General features: G+C 39.8%; 3 protein-coding genes across 5 annotated transcripts in view; 2 read left to right on the top strand and 1 right to left on the bottom strand.

Moving 5' to 3' along the window:
- The window catches only part of LOC148958647 (diamine oxidase [copper-containing]-like), a 29470-nt gene extending 10616 nt beyond the window's left edge, over positions 1-18854 (top strand). The window contains exons 2-4 of one of the 3 annotated variants that reach the window (XM_089112162.1): positions 1-818; positions 3122-5881; positions 15740-18854. In XM_089112162.1, the coding sequence (XP_088968288.1) occupies positions 1-818; positions 3122-4642 (2339 nt within the window). In that variant the 3' untranslated portion in view covers positions 4643-5881; positions 15740-18854. Of the gene's footprint in view, positions 819-3121; positions 5882-7878; positions 8428-15739 lie in introns of those variants that run through there. The other 2 variants (XM_089112160.1, XM_089112161.1) reach the window with 2 other exon arrangements.
- Positions 5778-18928, top strand: part of LOC135692230 (diamine oxidase [copper-containing]) — a 29545-nt gene continuing 16394 nt past the window's right edge. Inside the window, exon 1 of the mRNA XM_089112164.1 lies at positions 5778-5881. Within this exon, the coding sequence (XP_088968290.1) occupies positions 5851-5881 (31 nt within the window). The 5' untranslated portion in view covers positions 5778-5850. The remainder of the gene's footprint in view (positions 5882-18928) is intronic.
- LOC148958648 (uncharacterized) lies at positions 7349-8948 on the bottom strand. Its single transcript, XM_089112180.1, has 3 exons — positions 8885-8948; positions 8325-8800; positions 7349-7753 (listed from the first exon to the last, which is right to left on the bottom strand). The coding sequence occupies exons 1-3, from the start codon at positions 8946-8948 to the stop codon at positions 7742-7744; spliced, it is 552 nt and encodes a 183-aa protein (XP_088968306.1). The 3' UTR covers positions 7349-7741.

Genomic DNA, 18928 nt, shown 5'->3' with positions numbered 1-18928 from the left:
ATCGAAAGCCAGGAGTGCCAGCATCATGGAAGGTATTGGTGGCAGCCTTGTGCGCCCTCATCGTGGCCCTTGTGATAGCTCTTTGCATCGTAGCTACCAAAGCAACTGCAGATGACTCTAGCAAGGCAGCCCCCTCCAAAGGACCGTCATGCAGTTCTCCTTACAAACAGGACACAAACCTCCCCAAAAACCCTTCTGTCTTCCAAGATTTATCTCCAGATGAACTTCATGCTGTCCGAGATTATTTAATGAAGCAATCTTCCTTAAATCTGACTGCCCATGGAAAGTCGACAATGGATTCAAACTTCATTTATCTCATCGAACTTTACCTGCCAAACAAGAAAGATGTCCTTGATTATTTGGATAACAACGGCAAAATGCCGGCAAGAAGAGCAAGGGTGATAATAGTTAATGGTGGGAAATCTTCACCAGATGTTGAAGAATACCTCGTTAGTCCTCTGCCAACACCATCCACACATCAAAGATTGTATCTTGCACACCGGGCCAATCCAGTTCCTTTTTCATCAAGGCCGTTGTTCGATAAGGAAGATGAGGAGATCTCCAAAATCTTAAAGGAAGCGACCAAGGAATGCTACTTTGTTTTAAAAGAAAGCTTTAACCTGTGGTATGGAGACAACTGCTCAGAGAATTGTCTGGTACCACATATTATCGGAGCTCCAGCAGCTTTTCGTACCGGAAACAGGAAAACATGGATGTTATTTTATAAGGACATTGATGGCTATGACCTGCATCCAGTTCCATTTCAGGTCCTTGTCAGCTACGCAGATAGAGACGTCAACAGTTGGAAAGTGGAACAGGTAAGAGAAATAATCTAGTTCAAGAAGAAAGATCAAGGACGATATTTCGTGTTTTCCACTGTTTTGAGAGGTTCAATATTTGTAATAAGATGCACCTTTTTTGAATTTGTTTCTCGGTTGCCGTTATGAATTGAGGACATGGAATAAAATTCGGGGCAATTTTCCGATGAGAAATAAATCAAGGAGTTTTCAAAGTGCGAGTCAAACACGATTATTTACAAGAAACATCAATACTTGTTTTGGATGACGATTCTAGATTGCTATTGTTTAGGGCTATCATTAGGCAGTTTAAGCATTGGCGACGATAATCATATCGATAGCGATAGGAGGCTTCATCAGCTTAATGCGCAGGCGTCAGTGGAGATTCCCTCCAATAAAAAAGTCTTAACAAAGGAGAAAGTGCATCATATGCATACAATCCATACGCTGGGGTCGATCCCGTAGACATTTTTGTGCCCAAATTCATTCTTCATAATCGTTAACTACATCATTAGGCAAGTCAGAAAAACGAGGGTGGACTTCTGGGCGCGTGGTAGGTCTTCTGGAAATTACCTCGAAAGATGGACCCCTTTTGGTCCTTTTTTTGCGTAAGAAGCCTATCATAACAGGTTTTGTGCCAAGTTTTTTTACTCTTTTCTTTGGAAGTGGGCATCCGAATGTGGGCAGCGAAATCGGGCACCAAAAAATTCTATTGGATCGACCCGAGCGTTTGGGCTGCTGCGCGCATTGTAGCTCTAAAGGCCCTTTCCCTATTGTTTTTTGGGCACTTCTCTCTTTTTATGGATATTGTTATTTGAGCACCAGGGAAAACGAAGCGGGAAAAGTTTGCGTTGGCACTGTCAGGCTTTTGAGCATCGTCTTGTAGTGTACAGAAGGACAACCCTATGTATCAACAATGGCTTTGCAAGCCCAAGAACAAGAAGAAAGATTGCAATGAGCCAAAATTAGCCATAAGCATTTGCTGTTTCTAGCTGGATCGCATTTTTCTAAACTGAATTAACCCCCGATAAACGTTCCAATTGTCAAAAAATCTTCTCAAAACAGCCATATCTCTTTAAAAGGAATCGAGATTTGGTTTTCAAGGCCTTCTAAGAATTCATTGCTCCGTGGATTCTTTGAAACAGTCCAATAGATATTTGCAAGTACATATTACGAAATACATTACTTACAGGAAAATACGCTAAAACACTAACAGGACGATACCCCGAGGAGCATAGGACAATGACTACCACGGGCCTATTAAACAAAAAAAGAATAAAAGAACGGTTTCGTGAATTTCATACATAAATAACACTTTATGCAAAATACTACGCAGAGGCAAGATTGTGGCATGTAGGGACGTTTGTGATGATCTTTAGTGTAAGAGAGAACTGGTTTGGTTATTCTTGAACAAAAAATTGACTGCTCACGCCACCGTAGGCCTAAATATTTTGTAATTACTTCATGTAAAAACAATTTAGTGACATCACCAATGTTGACTTCAACTGCACAAATATCACAAGTTCAACTACAACGCAGCGCCAGGAACATTTTCTGCATTCTGAATTAATTAATAAGCTTTTTTATTTCCCTTGTTTAGCAGCAGAAATTTTTCAATATATGTCGACATTTTAAAATTTTTTCGCTGACCAAAGCAAATCAAGTAGAAACTGGCCTTTAAACAAATCGGCCAGTTTTATGGATTGTGTAAGATTACAAAATATTTGATGGTATAATCATACATTTAGGAAACGATTTACTTTATTTCTTCAGACCAGTACGTCCAAGCTTGTTCACGATAAAGTCAGACATTTCCTGACATTTATAGGCATGATTAGTTTCAGAATCAAGTATTCTTGTAATTTTCTATGAGCTCTCTTTCCTTTCAAACTTTGTAATGGTCTAAAATCATTATGCAGAACAAACTCATTGTTCTTATTTAGTACAAGTGCCGTTTCCTTGGAGGACAATTTGAGCATGGAATAAGTACTGAGGCACACAGTACTAAGTAGACATGGTTAGGATATAACATGTAACCAAACAAGCCCTGGTCGTGAAAATATCTATATAAGTGCTAACATAGACTCCGTTTATACTACAGAAAAAAGAACGCCACTGCGCGTAATTCTCGTGAAAGTTCCGTTTTCTTGCTCAAGTGTAAACGGGCTAAAATTTGGATCCGTTCCTTTTTGCTTCAGTTTCAACGCGATGAAAAAGAGGTATCGTGCACAAACAAGAACGGAACGAAGGAGTTCTGTTCTTCTTTCTGTAGTGTAAACGGGGTCATAAGGAATGGTTTACACATATGGAATTTTCTTTTCTAGATCTACTACCACAACCAATATTTTAAGTCTGCTGCTGAGTTGGTTCAGAAGTATAGGCAAGGCACCATCAACAAGACAGTTTTGAACTTTTCCAATGACTTCAGCCTGGCAGCATCTCTTCGTCGGCGGGGAAAATCATTCCTGAAATCACCAATGCGAGAGCCAACCTTGGTCAGTCCTCAAGGCAGGCGCTTTGAGATAGCAGGAAGAAAGATAAGCTACATGGGTTGGGATTTCCACGTTGGAATGCGTTCTTCTGCGGGTCCCGCGCTTTACGATATTCGTTTTAACAACTCCCGAATAATGTACGAACTAAGCATGCAAGAAGCAACTTCTTTTTATTCAGCTAACGATCCTTCTCAAAGTAATGCGCAGTTCCTTGACTCTTTCTTTCGTATCGGATCAAGTAACAATGAGCTAATCAAGGGTATTGATTGTCCTGAAGAGGCTGTTTTCATTGACAGCTACCATTTTGTAGACACTGCAAATGCTGCGAAGCATCCAAAGTCGATATGCGTTTTTGAGATCAACAACGGAATCCCCATTCGAAGGCACATTGGCTTCGACAGTGCGTGGTCTTTTTCCTACGTAGCGGGTCTGGTTGATAGCGCTCTTGTTATTAGAACAGTCCTAACTCCATTCAACTATGATTATATCATTGACTTTATATTTTACCAAACTGGTGCCGTGGAAACGAGAATGAGTACATCTGGTTACATTATCGCCAGCTCTTATTACCCGACCGAGGTTCCATATGCATACGAATCTTTGCCCCGGACACAGGGAACTATTCACGATCATATCATCCTGTTTAAGGCTGACCTAGACGTTGTGGGAACCAAAAATAGTTACCAGACTCTCGACGTCCAAACAAAGAACGTCAGCGTGCCCTGGAATGATGTCGGCTACTTGATAAAGAAGCAGGTTGTCCGTAACACGAAGAAAACAGAGAAACAAGCCTTACTCAATTACAATTTCGATCATCCTAAGTACTTAGTTGTCCACAATGAGAACGCGAAAAACAAATATGGAAATCCTCGAGGTTATCGATTGCAGCTAGATTCGATGGTGAAGCAAAAGTACCCGGATGACTATTTTGTGACAAAAGCCGCCGCATGGTCAAAGTACCAATTGGCGGTGACAAAGTACAAAGATGGAGAGCGGTATGGTTCGTCGATATACAATCAACATGGAATGGACCCCCCTGCTTTTGACTTTGATGAGTACGTGAAAGATGACGAGAACATCGAAAACCAGGATTTAGTTGCATGGGTCTCTCTGGGGTGTTTGCATGTACCAAATACGGAGGATATACCAGTAACCGTTACTCCTGGTAACCGCTTTTCTTTCTTTGTCCGTCCCTATGGGTATTTTGATGAGGATCCATCTATGAGCTCGACCAATGCAGTTATCGTAAGCACTGATGGAAAAGGTGGAACAAAGGTTGAAAAATACGGAACTCCGGACGATAGCAGTTGCCCTGTTCCTAAAAGAACAATCACTTTTACGCCAAACCCTTAGTGAAAAGTTAGTTTCTGATATTTTATCTAAAATCGTCAGTAGGTTAACAGGGTCCCACTCTCGTAGTTTTTTATTTTTGCTGTAAAATTATCTGATAGCAAACAAAGCAAGGACAATGCATTTCTGTCTGGGTCAATGGTATTACTCTTCAGTGCCACAGTCCCTGTGAAAGCTTTTCAATTTTTAGTTTCAATAGCCTGCTGCGTCTGAATTAAAAATGCTAAATCTTTAGAGTACAGTAGGATTTGCATACTTCTTACAAGAAATTGGCTTATCCATCTTCTCTATTTGCGTAGCTTTGCTTAAATATATTTTATATTCTCTACATTTGTTTCTCAGTGCATGTTTTTATCTTGAACAATTCAAACATTGAAGCCGTGGTTGTTTGTTTTGTACAGGTAAAAGCTATATTGATGAAATTTACTGACATAGCTCTAAAAAGAGTGTTCCTTGTTAGGGATGTCAGAAGTTTTTCGAAGTTGAATGGGCCAGTTTCCCTATTGTCCCTATTGTCCCTCTTGCCCCTCTTGCCCCTCTTGCCCCTCTTGCCCCTCTTGCCCCCTGGTTTTATCGCCCATGCCATGTTGAATGTTTACACCTTTAAAATCAAGCTTTTAAAAGCATTATTTACACTTTTTGGGAATTGATAATCTTCTGGTTGTCACTAGTGACAGTAATAGACTCCATTTTACTTGGAGAGGAGTTTAAGGAATTTGAGATGTCATGCAATGGGAAGCATTTTTACCATGACTAAAATATGCAGTTTTTTACTTTATTTTGTCAAATTTTCAACTTTGAGAGTTATATTGCAAAACTTTCCAAAAATCTGACACTTCCAATTAGCGGTCACCTTGCTCTGGCCCCAACGGTGTCCGCTAATTGGAGAGAATACTGTAGCTGCCCCCGCCGCCTCAAAATGCTTCCGTCGCCCCTGGTTTCTATGGAGCGCCAAGTCGTTTGTGTCTGTATTGTAGCAATTCAATTTACAAATAAAAGCTTTTATCTATGAAAGTTTAAAAATGGTAAGCCAAAAACCATAAATAATCAGTGGTAAACGTTGTGCGCTATCTGATTGGTCTGTAGGCTGGGGCATTCCCCTAGATAAATGCAGGTAAATGCAATCTGCCATGTCATGCGTTTTTGTTTCACCGGTTATGGCCTACTAAGGCAGCAAGTAGACAGGCGATGCGAAAGAGTTAAAAACAACGATGTCAGATCAAAGGACAGAACTAATTCCAGGTTTGATGCTTTAGTGTATCTCTTTGGGTTGCCTAGAACCTAAAGTTACGATACACCTGATTGACAGAGCGGGAATCTCCACGTTTTTCTATGTGATCAATATCGTTACAAAATCTTGCCCCTAAATTCAAATTTGTGATAATCAGTAAAAGAGAATTCATTTGAATCAGCACAATTTAATGAAATCTAGTATCAATTTACCAATGTCTCAATATAAATACTATATACACAAGTGTTTTGGGTGGTATGGGTGTCGAGAGTGTTGACTAGTACATAGTATGTATATACTTGTAGACATGAATAGTGTGATGGGTGTTTTGGGTGGTATGGGTGTCGAGAGTGTTGGCTAGTGCATAGTATGTATATACTTGTACACATGAATGGTGTGATGGGTGTTTTGGGTGGTATAGGTGTCGACAGTGTTGGCTAGTACATTGTACGGATATACTTGTACACATGAATAGTGTGATGGGTGTTTTGGGTGGCATGGGTGTCGACAGTGTTGGCTAGTACATAGTATGTATATACTTGTACAAATGAATAGTGTTATGGGTGTTTTGGGTGGCATGGGTGTCGAGATTGTTGGCTAGTACATAGTATGTATATACTTGTACACATGAATAGTGTTATGGGTGTTTTGGGTGGCATGGGTGTCGAGATTGTTGGCTAGTACATAGTATGTATATACTTGTACACATGAATAGTGTTATGGGTGTTTTGGGTGGCATGGGTGTCGAGAGTGTTGGCTAGTACATAGTATGTATATACTTGTTCAAATGAATAGTGTTATGGGTGTTTTGGGTGGCATGGGTGTCGAGATTGTTGGCTAGTACATAGTATGTATATACTTGTACACATGAATAGTGTGATGGGTGTTCTGGGTGGCATGGGTGTCGCGAGTGTTGGCTAGTTCATAGTATGTATATATACTTGTACACATGAATAGTGTGATGGGTGTTTTGGGTGGTATGGGTGGCGAGAGTGTTGACTAGTACATAGTATGTATATACTTGTACACATGAATAGTGTGATGGGTGTTCTGGGTGGCATGGGTGTCGAGAGTGTTGGCTAGTACATAGTATGTATATACTTGTACAAATGAATAGTGTGATGGGTGTTTCAGGTGGCATGGGTGTCGCGAGTGTTGGCTAGTACATAGTATGTATATATACTTGTACACATGAATAGTGTGATGGGTGTTTTGGGTGGTATGGGTGTCGAGAGTGTTGGCTAGTACATAGTATGTATATACCTTTACACGTGAATTGTGTTATGGGTGTTCTAGGTGGTATGGGTGTCGAGACTGTTGGCTAATACATATTTTATACCTATACTTGTGTACTCGAAAAGTGATATTTCAGTGATTCTAATATCATCTTGAAAACGAGGCAGTCTTTGTTTATACAATACTGTCTTTCATTTTATAATCTGCCAACTGTGAATCCTTGCTTTAGCTGCTTGGGGCTTTTTAATTTAGGCAGTTTTTAGTGAGAGGCTTTTAAAAAGCATCTTGAAGCTGTCATGTAAATAATTGTGCATTGATAATTAAACTTAATATCCCTTTTTGAAATGTGAATCAAAGTGCTGATTTTAATAGATGTTTGGAATAAATAAATTCATTTAGATGACCGTGCACCTTTGTGTAGATTGAGTCAGAAGAAAAGATTTTCAAAGATAATACAATTGGCAGAAAAACTAAAAAAAATTACCTTTTATCTTTAAAAATTCGAGTTAAACGGCCAGAGATGTATAAGAGAACTTACTGGCTGTATTTAATTGCAGTTTTTATTGTTATTCGTTTATTCTTTTCTTTTTCGTTTGAATGAGATTGGCTTTGTATTTTGCTTGTGTCTGATGCAGTCAACGCAATACCTACAGAAAAAGAAACAGTTCATTAGTATAGTTATGATTCAGCTACTTGCAGTACAAAAACGTGGTGCTGTTCTGGCTTATGATTTATTCCTTTTTGTACATAATTTGTTGTCTGCCTTTCATAGGCCTGCAATCTGCATAATTTGATTACAGACATTTCCAAACGGATGTATGTCTGTAATCAAGAATCCATTTTTCTCCTCTCCAGAAGACCCGTTAGGAAACGAAGGAGAGTTGAGAGGAGAACTGCAAAGTCGACAGCTGTCCATCTCTGGCAGATATCGGCCATCAGGACTTTGAATGGAGCGATCGTAACATTTATTTATGTCATCGTTTGGAATGTTGTAAGGAATCGACAACTGCATATACATCTTGAGTGTTGAAGATCGTTAAAGACCAATGGCATTTGATTCCAGATCTTTTTCCCAAAGCAACGTGCTATGCGAGAAAGTTTCTTCTTCATCATCTTTTTCAGTTGAATATGCGATACAAGTGTTCAGGGGGTCGATGTTCTCTTTCATTTGACGGGCAAGAATAACAAAATGTAAATGAATGCATATGCGTTTTTTACCTGCTTTGTAATTCCTTGATTTCCCTTGCACTCATTAAATTTGCAAAGTAGATTCGTTGTTTGAGAGTTATCGATGGATACATGCGCATAACCGCATGGGTCACTAGCAGTTTCTTTACTTACAACAGCGTTACTCTTCGGGACTAGTTTTACCACTATTGTTGGCTGCCCCATTCTTTGACTGTTCTTCATTGACGAAGCAACTTTTTCTCCAACTGTGAACGATCCAATCTCCTCTTCTGAAAATGAATCAACTCTGTATATTGCTTCCTTTGGCTCACAACTGAATTCTGACAACTTCCCACTCGTGGCCAAAACACCTCTAATTTCCTTGCACGTTTGATTGTAGCAAAGGCGCTTTTCATTATCACTGCTATCTAAAGCAAATGGACGTGTATCTCTTGTAGATGTTATCACCGATAATAAAGTAACGTCACTCGTTACTGCCACTGTGCACCCGAACACATTTGAAATCGCTCAATTTTGCTTTTTCAAAAAAGAGCCTCCCAGCTCATTCCCACAGTTCGAACAATTTTTAGGCTTATAACGCGATGCCTAACTTTGTGAACAAACGAGGCAAGTTCCTACTCCGCGTCTAGTTGCCTTCTGGTTTTTCTCAGCCATTGTTGACTGAAACGTGCTGCTGTAGTAGTCCCTACATTATTAGCGAGGGGCAAATCACTCTAAGAAAATCTCGTACACCTTCTGTGAAAATCCTATTGTTTTATCTGAAAATCCCCAGAAATCCTTTTGTTTTAGGCAAAATCTGTTTGCAAGAGTGAATCGCCCCTCGATTATAAGAGTGAGATTTGCATTCGTAATGTTTCCTTTCACCTAAACGCTGGTCGGATTTCGCCCTTCCTGAATGGAAATACGCACAGTATGGTAAGTGTCTGACTTGAGACCCAGAGGCCCTCCTGGTCACGAGTAGCAAAATATAGACTAACCCTGAACTTCTTCCTTTTCAACTACATACAGGGAAGGGAGCCTTCACGCAAATTGAACCGACTGGCATAGAAAATGAACCAAGAACTGGGTCTGCGCGCAGGTTAGAATAAAATAAATTATAATTTGAAAATGTTTAACCACTCAATAATTCGCTTACTAAGTTTAGTGGTTATTTTGTATTTTTGAAGGAGATCTAAGGACATAAAATACAATTTTTAGTTTTGTTTCTGCCAAACCCTTTCATTAGCTATTAAACGAATTCAAAAAATTTCAGTACAAGGCTTTTGTGTTGAGGACACAGCACTAAAGTGGGATGCTATGGGGGTCGGAAGGTATGCTACCCCAGAAATTTTGAATTTTAAGGCGTCTTCTTTGGCACTGCTAGCCTTCATGTAACCTAATAAGCAGACAATTTGGATGTTTGATTGATTCATCCAAGATTATTCCTTTTGTTATCTTAGGTCTATGGGGGCCCGAATGGTTCAAAAGTATCCCTTATTAATAGAGGTATACTTGTATTAAATATTGCCACGTTGAATTAGTAAATGGCATTGCAGTATTAATTTTTGGCAATGCAATGAATTATACTTCTTTGCTTGCGAATTTAATAACCTGTCAACATTATCAGAATACACACTCTCAATTAATTAAATATGCACCAAAACAATTATTCAAGTGTTTACTTTGATAATTTATTTAATGTGCACTTTGTTATTTAATTAAATGTTTTGCAATTAATTAAAGGTCTACTTTCAGAATTAATTGTGTAGTATCCCAAGATGCAATGCTGTAAGAAGTTGGCGCCAAAGTGCGCAACAGAACAAGAACAGGAGCAATGGCTGACGATCAAGCCCATGTGAGGCAAATCGCCCAGCAAGCGATGGAAAGCATTAGTCAGTAGCTGGAAATAATTGGAAGCGATGAAACAACTTCACGTCAACAGTCAAGAAGTACAAATTCTGTTACAGGTGACAGCACAGTTGGCAGCAGTAGGCCTAGGCCAAGACAGGGTCAGCAACATGAGGCCTCAGGCCCGGGTCGCCCAGCATCAACAAATAACACCAATCGTTATCATCCATATGCTCAACATAATGGCCAAAGACATGGTTTGAATCGCACGAATAACAATCAATCAATGAATGCTGTATCTGAGCTGCGAAGACGATTTCCAACTGCTTTTGCTGCAACAAGGCGGCCTAGTTCTGCCAATTTCACAGGAAGAGCTTCAAGAGGTCGAACACCAGGTAGACCATTTGCTTCAAGCACTGCAACAAGAGATGTCATGGTTTTAAAAGCTGGAGAAGAAACTGTGCCATCAAGAGCAGAAAAACTGCTTCTGTTATTTGAGCATTTGGAGGGTCTAAATTTACTTGATAATCTATATTCTCCAAGACTGGCGCTGCATCTGGATCAATCCCATAGCTCTCAATATCTTCAATTGCTGTATGATCTGAATTTATGTTTTCCAACATGCCTTGCTCCCGCATTTGCCTTGGAGACAGATTTCTCTCTGTTGATAATGGGCGATTATTCATCTGTGCAACAAATTCCTCCAGCAACAAATTCCTCCAGTGACATCTGTGCAACAAATTCCTCCAGTGAAATAGTATACTTCTATTAATAAGGGATACTTTTGAACCATTCGGGCCCCCATAAATTTGTGCAGTGATAAGCTGAAAACGTGCAGTGATAAAAACGGTGCTTTGTCATTTTCGTCATACTTTGGAAAGGGTCATGACTTTTTCTGTACATACATATTGCAAAGTTTAACTGCTTGACCGACTCTAATGCATTTCAGAATTTTTAGAATTTTCGGACTTTCAGAATTCTGAATCAGACAGAATTTCAAAATGTCACAAAGATCATCAAGATTGTTTTAGAAGAGTCTTGATTGAGTTCCAAAACCTATTCAAGTGTTTATATTTCCCAGAATAAAACAGGAAGGAGGCGTAAAAACAAGATAGAATATTTATAGTTAACTTAACGTTGGTATAAACATCTTATTAAGAACGTTCTCAAAAGCAAAATGACTTCAAACTACTGAACAATGTCGTCCAAGAAGCAAGGTACGATTGATAGATTTTTTAATTCATAAACGACTGGAAAAAAGACATCGAAGGAACATGAAAAGACTGAAAAAGAAGTTAGCGAGGACGAGGAAACAAGCTCTAGCCGCAACACGTGCGATGATTCTGTCATACTTTGCTCTTCCGTGCAGAGAAACGTAAGGATGCGTTTACACGGGGCCGGCCGAATATTTGGTCGGCCAAAAATTTGGCCTGCTTTTGAAGCCGGCCACAAATGCGTTTACACGGGGCCGCTCAAGTGCCCTGATTGTTATGACTTGCGCAATGTGTCAAAAACTTGAAGCCAAAAATCATTTTGAACAAAGAGCCAACAAAACAACTTCTCTCATTCTCTGTTCTCGTGTGCTCTCTTCAAAAAAATTCTGTTTAAAGCGGATGGCTGACATAACTGCTATCAATGATTGGAAATTTGCGATGTTTGCTATGCTTTTTATTTTTTAATTTCAAAATGAGTCTTTCGACGAAAGTCATCCATATTTTCAGCAAAGCACAAGCTACAAACGCAAAATCTAACCAGTGACTCTAACCAACAACAATACATTAATTTCGGCCCCAAAATTTCAATTTCTGATTTTGTGTTTGCCTCCGTAGCACGCATCGCACCCTTTTTTTGGTACCGTGCAAATATTTGGCCGGCCATAATCGTTTACACGAGGCCGCTCGCGAATTCGGCCGGCCAAGTTTCAAGAAAGACGCTCTCCTAGGTGGCCGAATATTTGCACGCCTAAGTGACCTAATTTGAGGTCGTTTAGCCGGCCCCGTGTAAACGCAAGGCCTAAGTGACCAAATATTTGACCGACCAAATATTCGGCCGGTCCCGTGTAAACGCAGCCGAAGTTGATGCCGAGCCAAAAGCATTGACCCATTCAAAGGTAGATACACAAATCAGTGACAAATGTATCCAGCGTGTGCCAGGACCAAAAGCTAAAAGAAAGCGTGTGCTGTGTGCTGTATGCCTACCATACCCCACCATACTGAAGCGTTTTTGCTACAGGGGTAGAGTGCCACCAATTTGTCTTCCCGAGGGCACAGAGGCAAGGACTCGCACAATTCAAAAGCATCTACAAAGTGAAGCACATAAAGAATGCCTCGAAGCCGAGCGCTTGAAGAAACTTTCATCTGTCGAGAAATCTCAAACTGTGCCCTTGGTTAAGATGTTGAGTTCGCAGCGCCAGAAATTGGCCAACAAGATAGGGTCACTAATAATCCATGTGTACAATGATGCGAAATGTTTTACATCATCAGCATTTTCTTGGCCATCAAGAGTAGTTGCCGCAAAACTTGCTCATGAATTCATCTACAATCAACCTTTCCAACCATACACGCCTTCTGACTTTGATCTGCTGTATATTCGACCCCCAGTTGTACAAGAACTTTTGCGCACTATAGTCAGTTCTGACCTACCAAAGCTCAAGAAAGAAATTCATTCCTGCATTGCTGCATCTCTTCGCTTTGATGCGTCCATGGATAAGACGCAGAAGGATCATCAATACATGCTACTTAATGTAGTCGATGAAAATGGGAAACCAGATCTCAAGTTTATTGGCATTGGACACGTGACTGATCCTGGTGCCTCTGGGCATCTCGCAGCATTGAAATTGGAGGGAGGCGATACTGTTGGCTTCGACGAAGTAATGAAAGTGATCACTCATCTTTCATCTGACGGGGAAAATAAGAATGTTTGAGAGCATCGTGGTCTCTGGAAGCACCTGGTTGACGACCGAAGGAAATTAGACATCGACACTCTCCTCCTAAAGTCTGTTTGTGCATACCCGTTCACCCGTTGTTTGTGCAGTGCATTCAACTGCAAATGCATACAAAGACTTATGTAAGAGTGTCCCAGAAATTGATCACTTGGTTAAGAAATTAGCAGCAATTTCTACCTATTTTCACGTTTCAGCAAAACGAACCAGTGAGCTGGAAAAAGTTGCAAAAATGGAAGGGCTAACAGTGCGTCGTTTCCCAAAGTATTTTGAGGTCAGATGGACAGAATTTACAGCTGCTCTTCTTGATGTTATTCTGTGCTCGTGGCAAGCACTCATAATAGTTCAACGTAGAGCCATGCGATGCTTAAGTTAAAAAGTTTCTGAAGCTTCTTACCAACAAGGACAACCTTCTTTTGCTGTGTTTTGTTGCAGACCTGCTTTTCTTAATCAAAATGTTCCAAAAGAAGCTTCAAAGCGACTCACGAACAATTGTGGACATTGAGCCAGTGGCAGAGAAGTTTCGCGAAAGGGTGAACAAGCTGAGCACTGGATCCTTGCTGGGAGGTTGGGAAAATGAATTCAAAGAAAGGTATGATGAAGAAGCCAATACGTTTTGCGGGATCAAGCTTTGGGAGAAGGAAAGACGCCGACCAGATGCCAATGTGTTTGTAACAGATCGCAGAAAGTTTAGTGCTATTCGGAACGAATCAGTGATAGCAATCAACACATTCGTAGACAAGCGACTTCAAGTGGACAGAAATGCTTCCAAATCATTTACCCCGTTTGTTAAGATCATGGCCACAGAAGATGAAATAAAAGAAGTTCAGCGCTCTATTGCTCCTGACTTGGATTTGGCAAATGTAGCCATTCAGTATCAGGATCTGCAATATTGTGCCGAAATGCAAAAGGCCGATCCCTTCAGCATGCTGCAAAACATGCTACAAGGAGCAAAGGAAATTATTACTGCTTGATTGCGAAGGTTTACCTCAACCTAGTATATACGTTTGTTTGTGAAAGTCTATAGGCTATATTTGCGTTGATTTGCGTATCTATAATGAGACACTGTTACCAGATCACGGAATGCTCTGTGAAACGCAACAGCTCAGTTTACTTGACTTTTCTTTTATGGTATCCCTGTTTACTAGTAATGCTAACGTTATTTTTCATACTACTGGCAGTGGCGTCGCGTAACCATTCTCGCTGGGGGGTGTAAGAGGTGCAAAATCATATTTTACCGACAGAAATTATTTTGTTACATTAATATTTTGCTTCAAATTTATATTTACCGACAAGCTCTCTGAAAGTTGGGGGTGTACACCCCCCCACACCCCCCCCACACCCCCCCGCACGCTACGCCCCTGACTGCTGGCCTCGCGATGAGAGATTCAATATCTCAAAATAACCCATATTGAATTTGCAGGATCCTAAGCCATTTTAAGGCCTCAGAAATGGCAAAATCTCACGAGCTTCCGCAAATTATTTCTTATTTCCTACAGCCATCGTTGATTTCTTGTAAAATTTGCAGTGATAAAATTTCTTTAAAATTAGGTATGATATACAGCCACACAATATACAAATCACAGGTCTAACATTTCATAATCATAAAGTTCAGTTTAGATTTTAAACGTCAAAATAACATAAAGGCCAGAACTAAAGCAATAAGAATGCCATTATAGTCCCAAAAAAATAAAAAGATATATTTCTACAGGAAATATACTTTAAACAGCCATACTCTTTGAAGGTAAATCAATAAATCTTTCTTTTTTAATGCCGAGGTTCTGTTGGCTACCATTGGTAAACTAACTGGATACAATAAAAATGACAATTGAAAATGTTTCTTCTTGGGCTTTAAATTCACTGGTTTGCTTGTATCACACATATTACAGCCATTTTTGTAGCTAAATGGAGATAGAAGTGTATAACATAAATTGAATTAAAATTTTCTTTTATTTCTAGAAGAAATAATCAGTAAAAAATGGTGATTGAATCTACAATTAATTGGCTCTCTCATTGATTATGCCTTTCTTATCAAGAACAAAGAGTTATTAAGTTCAGTTCAGTTTAATAATTTAGAATTCCACTACCTAAAATTCAACATGCAAAAGCTAGACCAAGGCTAGACAAATCTACTTTACACAGAAATATCCAGGAAACAGAAATTCAATTCGCAGAAAGTAAATCACGGTTCTAGTCTATCGCTACGATTATTTATTCAATTCGCGCGAAAGAATTTGCCTAGTGGGAATCAGACTTTACGGCCGCGGTCACAACTGTTAGAAAAAGATTATAATTATACTGCAGGGTGAGAAAAAAATTTAGCGACGCCCCTTGCGGGTAATGCCAAGTTAAGGTCGGCTTGTCAACTGAGCGAAGCGAAGGAGCTCGTTGCTTGTAATTTGAAGGCAATAACTTAAGTAACGGTATTTAAGAACCCTCAATAATTCAATATATTGCAATTTATACGGAGTTTGATACAGATTTATCATCTTGCACCCGATAAAGAATTTTCGCAATGTAATGAATTTTTGTAGAGTCTTTGTAATCTTCCGTCGCTGGTGATTAGAAATGCAAACATCTGAAGAGAAATATTGTTTTCTATCACATATTTAACAGAATAAATCCAAAAATTAACTGCAAAAATAAACCATAATGATAGTTGCCTTATCACATTTAGAAGTCATCAAACAGCAGTGACTTCAAAGATTGTCATTTAAAATGAAGGAAGTTCGAGCCTTGTTTTGCAGCTTGGCGTCTTTGTTGGGAGCATTTACCTTGCACAGAGCCAAAAACAAGCATGCCACGCAGGCTGAAGCATACGAGCAGCACTTGGATCGACTCGATATAGCTTTGTGTGGACAAATGCACAGTCGATATTGACTTTTTACCATAAATGCACAGATGTACAGACTTTGTTTGGACCAACTTTTTTGACAGTCATGTAGAAAGATGTCTAAGCCTTTACTGATTTACGTGTATTTATTGTTGTTTATTCTCGGCGTATTGCGGTGTTTCTTATTTGCTAGATTTTATCGACTTTTCGTCGCAAGAACTCCTTGGAGCCCGTTGAGCAGCCTGCTACAGTGACCTTTCCTTCATTCACACATGTAGAAAGATGCCGTTTTCTAAGTTTTTGGGCAAAACATGTTTTCATCCAAAAGTTTTTGGACGGGCACAGCCACAGAGAGGCAACAAATTCTAGGTGGGCAGGCACAGGGGTGCGTGACCAAGGGGGGGGGGGGCAAGAGGGGCCGTGGCCCCCTCTGGTTTCAAAATTTGGCGGATTTTCGGAAAAATCACTGTTGTGTCGGTAATTTTTCAAAACTTGAGCTGTTGGTAAAACCGAAAGGTGAAACGAACTTCTTAGCGACGTGAATTACCTGAACGAAAGTACTTTCCATATTATCGAGGTGCAATTCACTTTTGAGTAAGGATTTACCGATTTTTACTATAGAGTGATTTGTACTCTGGGTACCAGAGCCTCATGAATCCGGGAAAACAGTATTGTAGACGGCTAATCCTTACTCAAAAAAATTTTCTGTCACTTGTTTCTAACTATATTTCTGAAACTAAAAAATGGAGACTGGCACCCAGGGTAAGTAATTTGCTGCTCGGATTTTGTCAGTTAAAATCCGAATCTTCAATGACCAAATTTGGTTATGGAAATTGCTCAATATTGGTCACGAATTATAATTTTATATGATATTCATATTGCAGACCGGAACAGTGAGTGCCTGTGCCAATCTTGTGCCTATCACCAGATTTGAAAATTTTGTCCCAGACTTGAAAATTTTTGCACTTATGTTGCGTAAGGTAAAACATTTGAAAACGAGAGCAAGGAAGTCGATCAATACCATTGCTTTCGACCAGTGGATATTCATTTTAAAATTGGATTTCATTTTTAAAGTTTGCTCAAAAGAATGCGATTTCCGGCGAACTTGAAGCATTTAAGGTTACGGTAAACGTTTTCTGGATGAAAACATCATTTTTTCGATTTTTTCACATTCAAGTAGCCTAACTTTCAAGGCACACAATGATACCAAATTTGAAACAAACAGAGATTTTGAAAATGGAAAAAATCCCATGAAAACGAAGGCTTCCATAATTTCTTTATCAAAATTTTTAGTTGAGGCCTGAAAATCTCTTGACCTGTTAAGCCGATTATCGTTGCTTTGCGGTTGTAGTCGCATGTCTCATTTAAGCTTGGTTTCCATATAGCCGTAAGGCTGCCTGCGGCTGCCTGCGACTGCTTTCTGCCATCTTCCATCTTCCATCCCTACGGTATCGCCGGCAGATAATTCTTTATGGAAACGCTTTCTAACGGTACCGCAGGCAGCTGTTTGAAGTGCCGTAAGACTGCCGGGAGAGCCGGGAGAAAGTTGAACGAGTTCAACTTTTCCCGGCTCTTACGGCAGCCTCCCGGTACCGCCGGTGTCATATGCGTTTCGGTAACCTTATGCATTTCGGTCCGGGTACTCAAACGCATGGCAATTTTGTTTATACAAAAACGTACCCAAGCACTTAAACAATAGGGTACCAAAACGAACTTGGAATTTCGCATGCAAAACGGTCCTGGTACAGAAACCCATAACAATATACAAAAACGTACCCAATCTTTTAAAAAACAGGGAACTGAAACAAATGGTGGAATTTAGCATGCGACCTGGTCTGGGAACACAAATGTTCTGGTTCATATTGTTCAGAATGTAAAGAACAATCGAACTATTTCTAGCAAGGGGGTACTAACAAGAAGCGGTGCTATGATTTTCCTTGTTAAGTTTATGCAAAAAAGTACAACATTAGTAGCGACTCCAAAGTTTTCTTCATTGAAGTCTGAAATTTTAAACTCAAAAAGCATTGTGCTCAATTTGTTAATTATAACGTGTCATAATATCGCACTACGATGAAATCACAGGATTTGAAACACATTGCGTTTCACAATGTTGAACTTTTGCATAGGGTACCAAAACGCATATTACACCGGCAGACAAATTACAAATGGAAACGCCTTGCCTGCGGCTGCCTGCGGCATTCTTTTGTTCAAACGGATCATATGATGTCCAAGAACCAATTGAAACAGGGCTTTGTTGTTGAATTTTGCCCGCCAGTTTTTCCCGCTCAAACTTTACCTAGTTACCGGCATAGTTACCGATACCGCAGGCAATTGAAAACAGAACGTTTCCATTTGCCGGCGCTGTTGTCATCCAGCAAACGTTTACCGTAACCTTAAACAGGCTTATTGATCTTAAATCTTCAAGTGACTTGGCCCGGATTACACAGTAGTTTACGAGTGTATCTTGCAAGTGCGATCAGTAAAATCCCGTTTTCTCCGGACTCGAAATTCCTTTACATGCAGGTACGAAAAAGCTATTATGTACCCAAGGAACCAATCGAATGGCTCGAAAATTTGCACAAAGCCAGGGCAGACGTTGTTCAAACAAAGTATGTCTCGAAATTTTTTTATTTTCTCTGGTCCGTCTTTTATACCCAAATAAAGCTGCGGTAGGGTGGAAAAATTATTTGCCAATTTTTGACAGGGTATAGTTTCAAGAAGAGGAGGAATTTAAAAAATCTGAGACATTCTTTGGTAGCTTAGGACCTGCACTTCCTGCTGGTCTAAGTCAGATTTTGTTACCTCAAACGCAAGGGTACATAATAGCTTTTGAAGGTGGTACACTTTTTGACCAGTAAATTCGCATGGAAAATAACATTTAACATTATTTGCCAATAATTTTTATCTGGCTAGATACGCCATAATCTTGTGCATCGAATGATATATAGTTTATCCAGATTCCTTGAGCCGTTTGGCCTTTAGGAAGGAAAAACCAATTTTCGTGTTCAAAACGTTTACCGAAACCGTTTTTTA

Source organism: Rhopilema esculentum, chromosome 13, assembly GCF_057945365.1.
Source record: "Rhopilema esculentum isolate cy_ngs chromosome 13, ASM5794536v1, whole genome shotgun sequence".
Lineage (NCBI taxonomy): Eukaryota > Metazoa > Cnidaria > Scyphozoa > Rhizostomeae > Rhizostomatidae > Rhopilema > Rhopilema esculentum.
Note: the sequence above shows the minus strand (reverse complement) of the source record. Positions and strands in the feature narration are given on the sequence as shown.

What these genes read in the sequence shown, in the direction of transcription:
- LOC148958648 (XM_089112180.1), bottom strand. Translation starts at nt 8,948, where the DNA reads ATGGCTGAGAAAAACCAGAAGGCAACTAGACGCGGAGTAGGAACTTGC. An exon ending in TTGCCTCGTTTGTTCACAAA is followed by an intron (nt 8,801 to 8,884) that starts GTTAGGCATCGC and finishes AGCAAAATTGAG; the next exon opens with CGATTTCAAATGTGTTCGGG.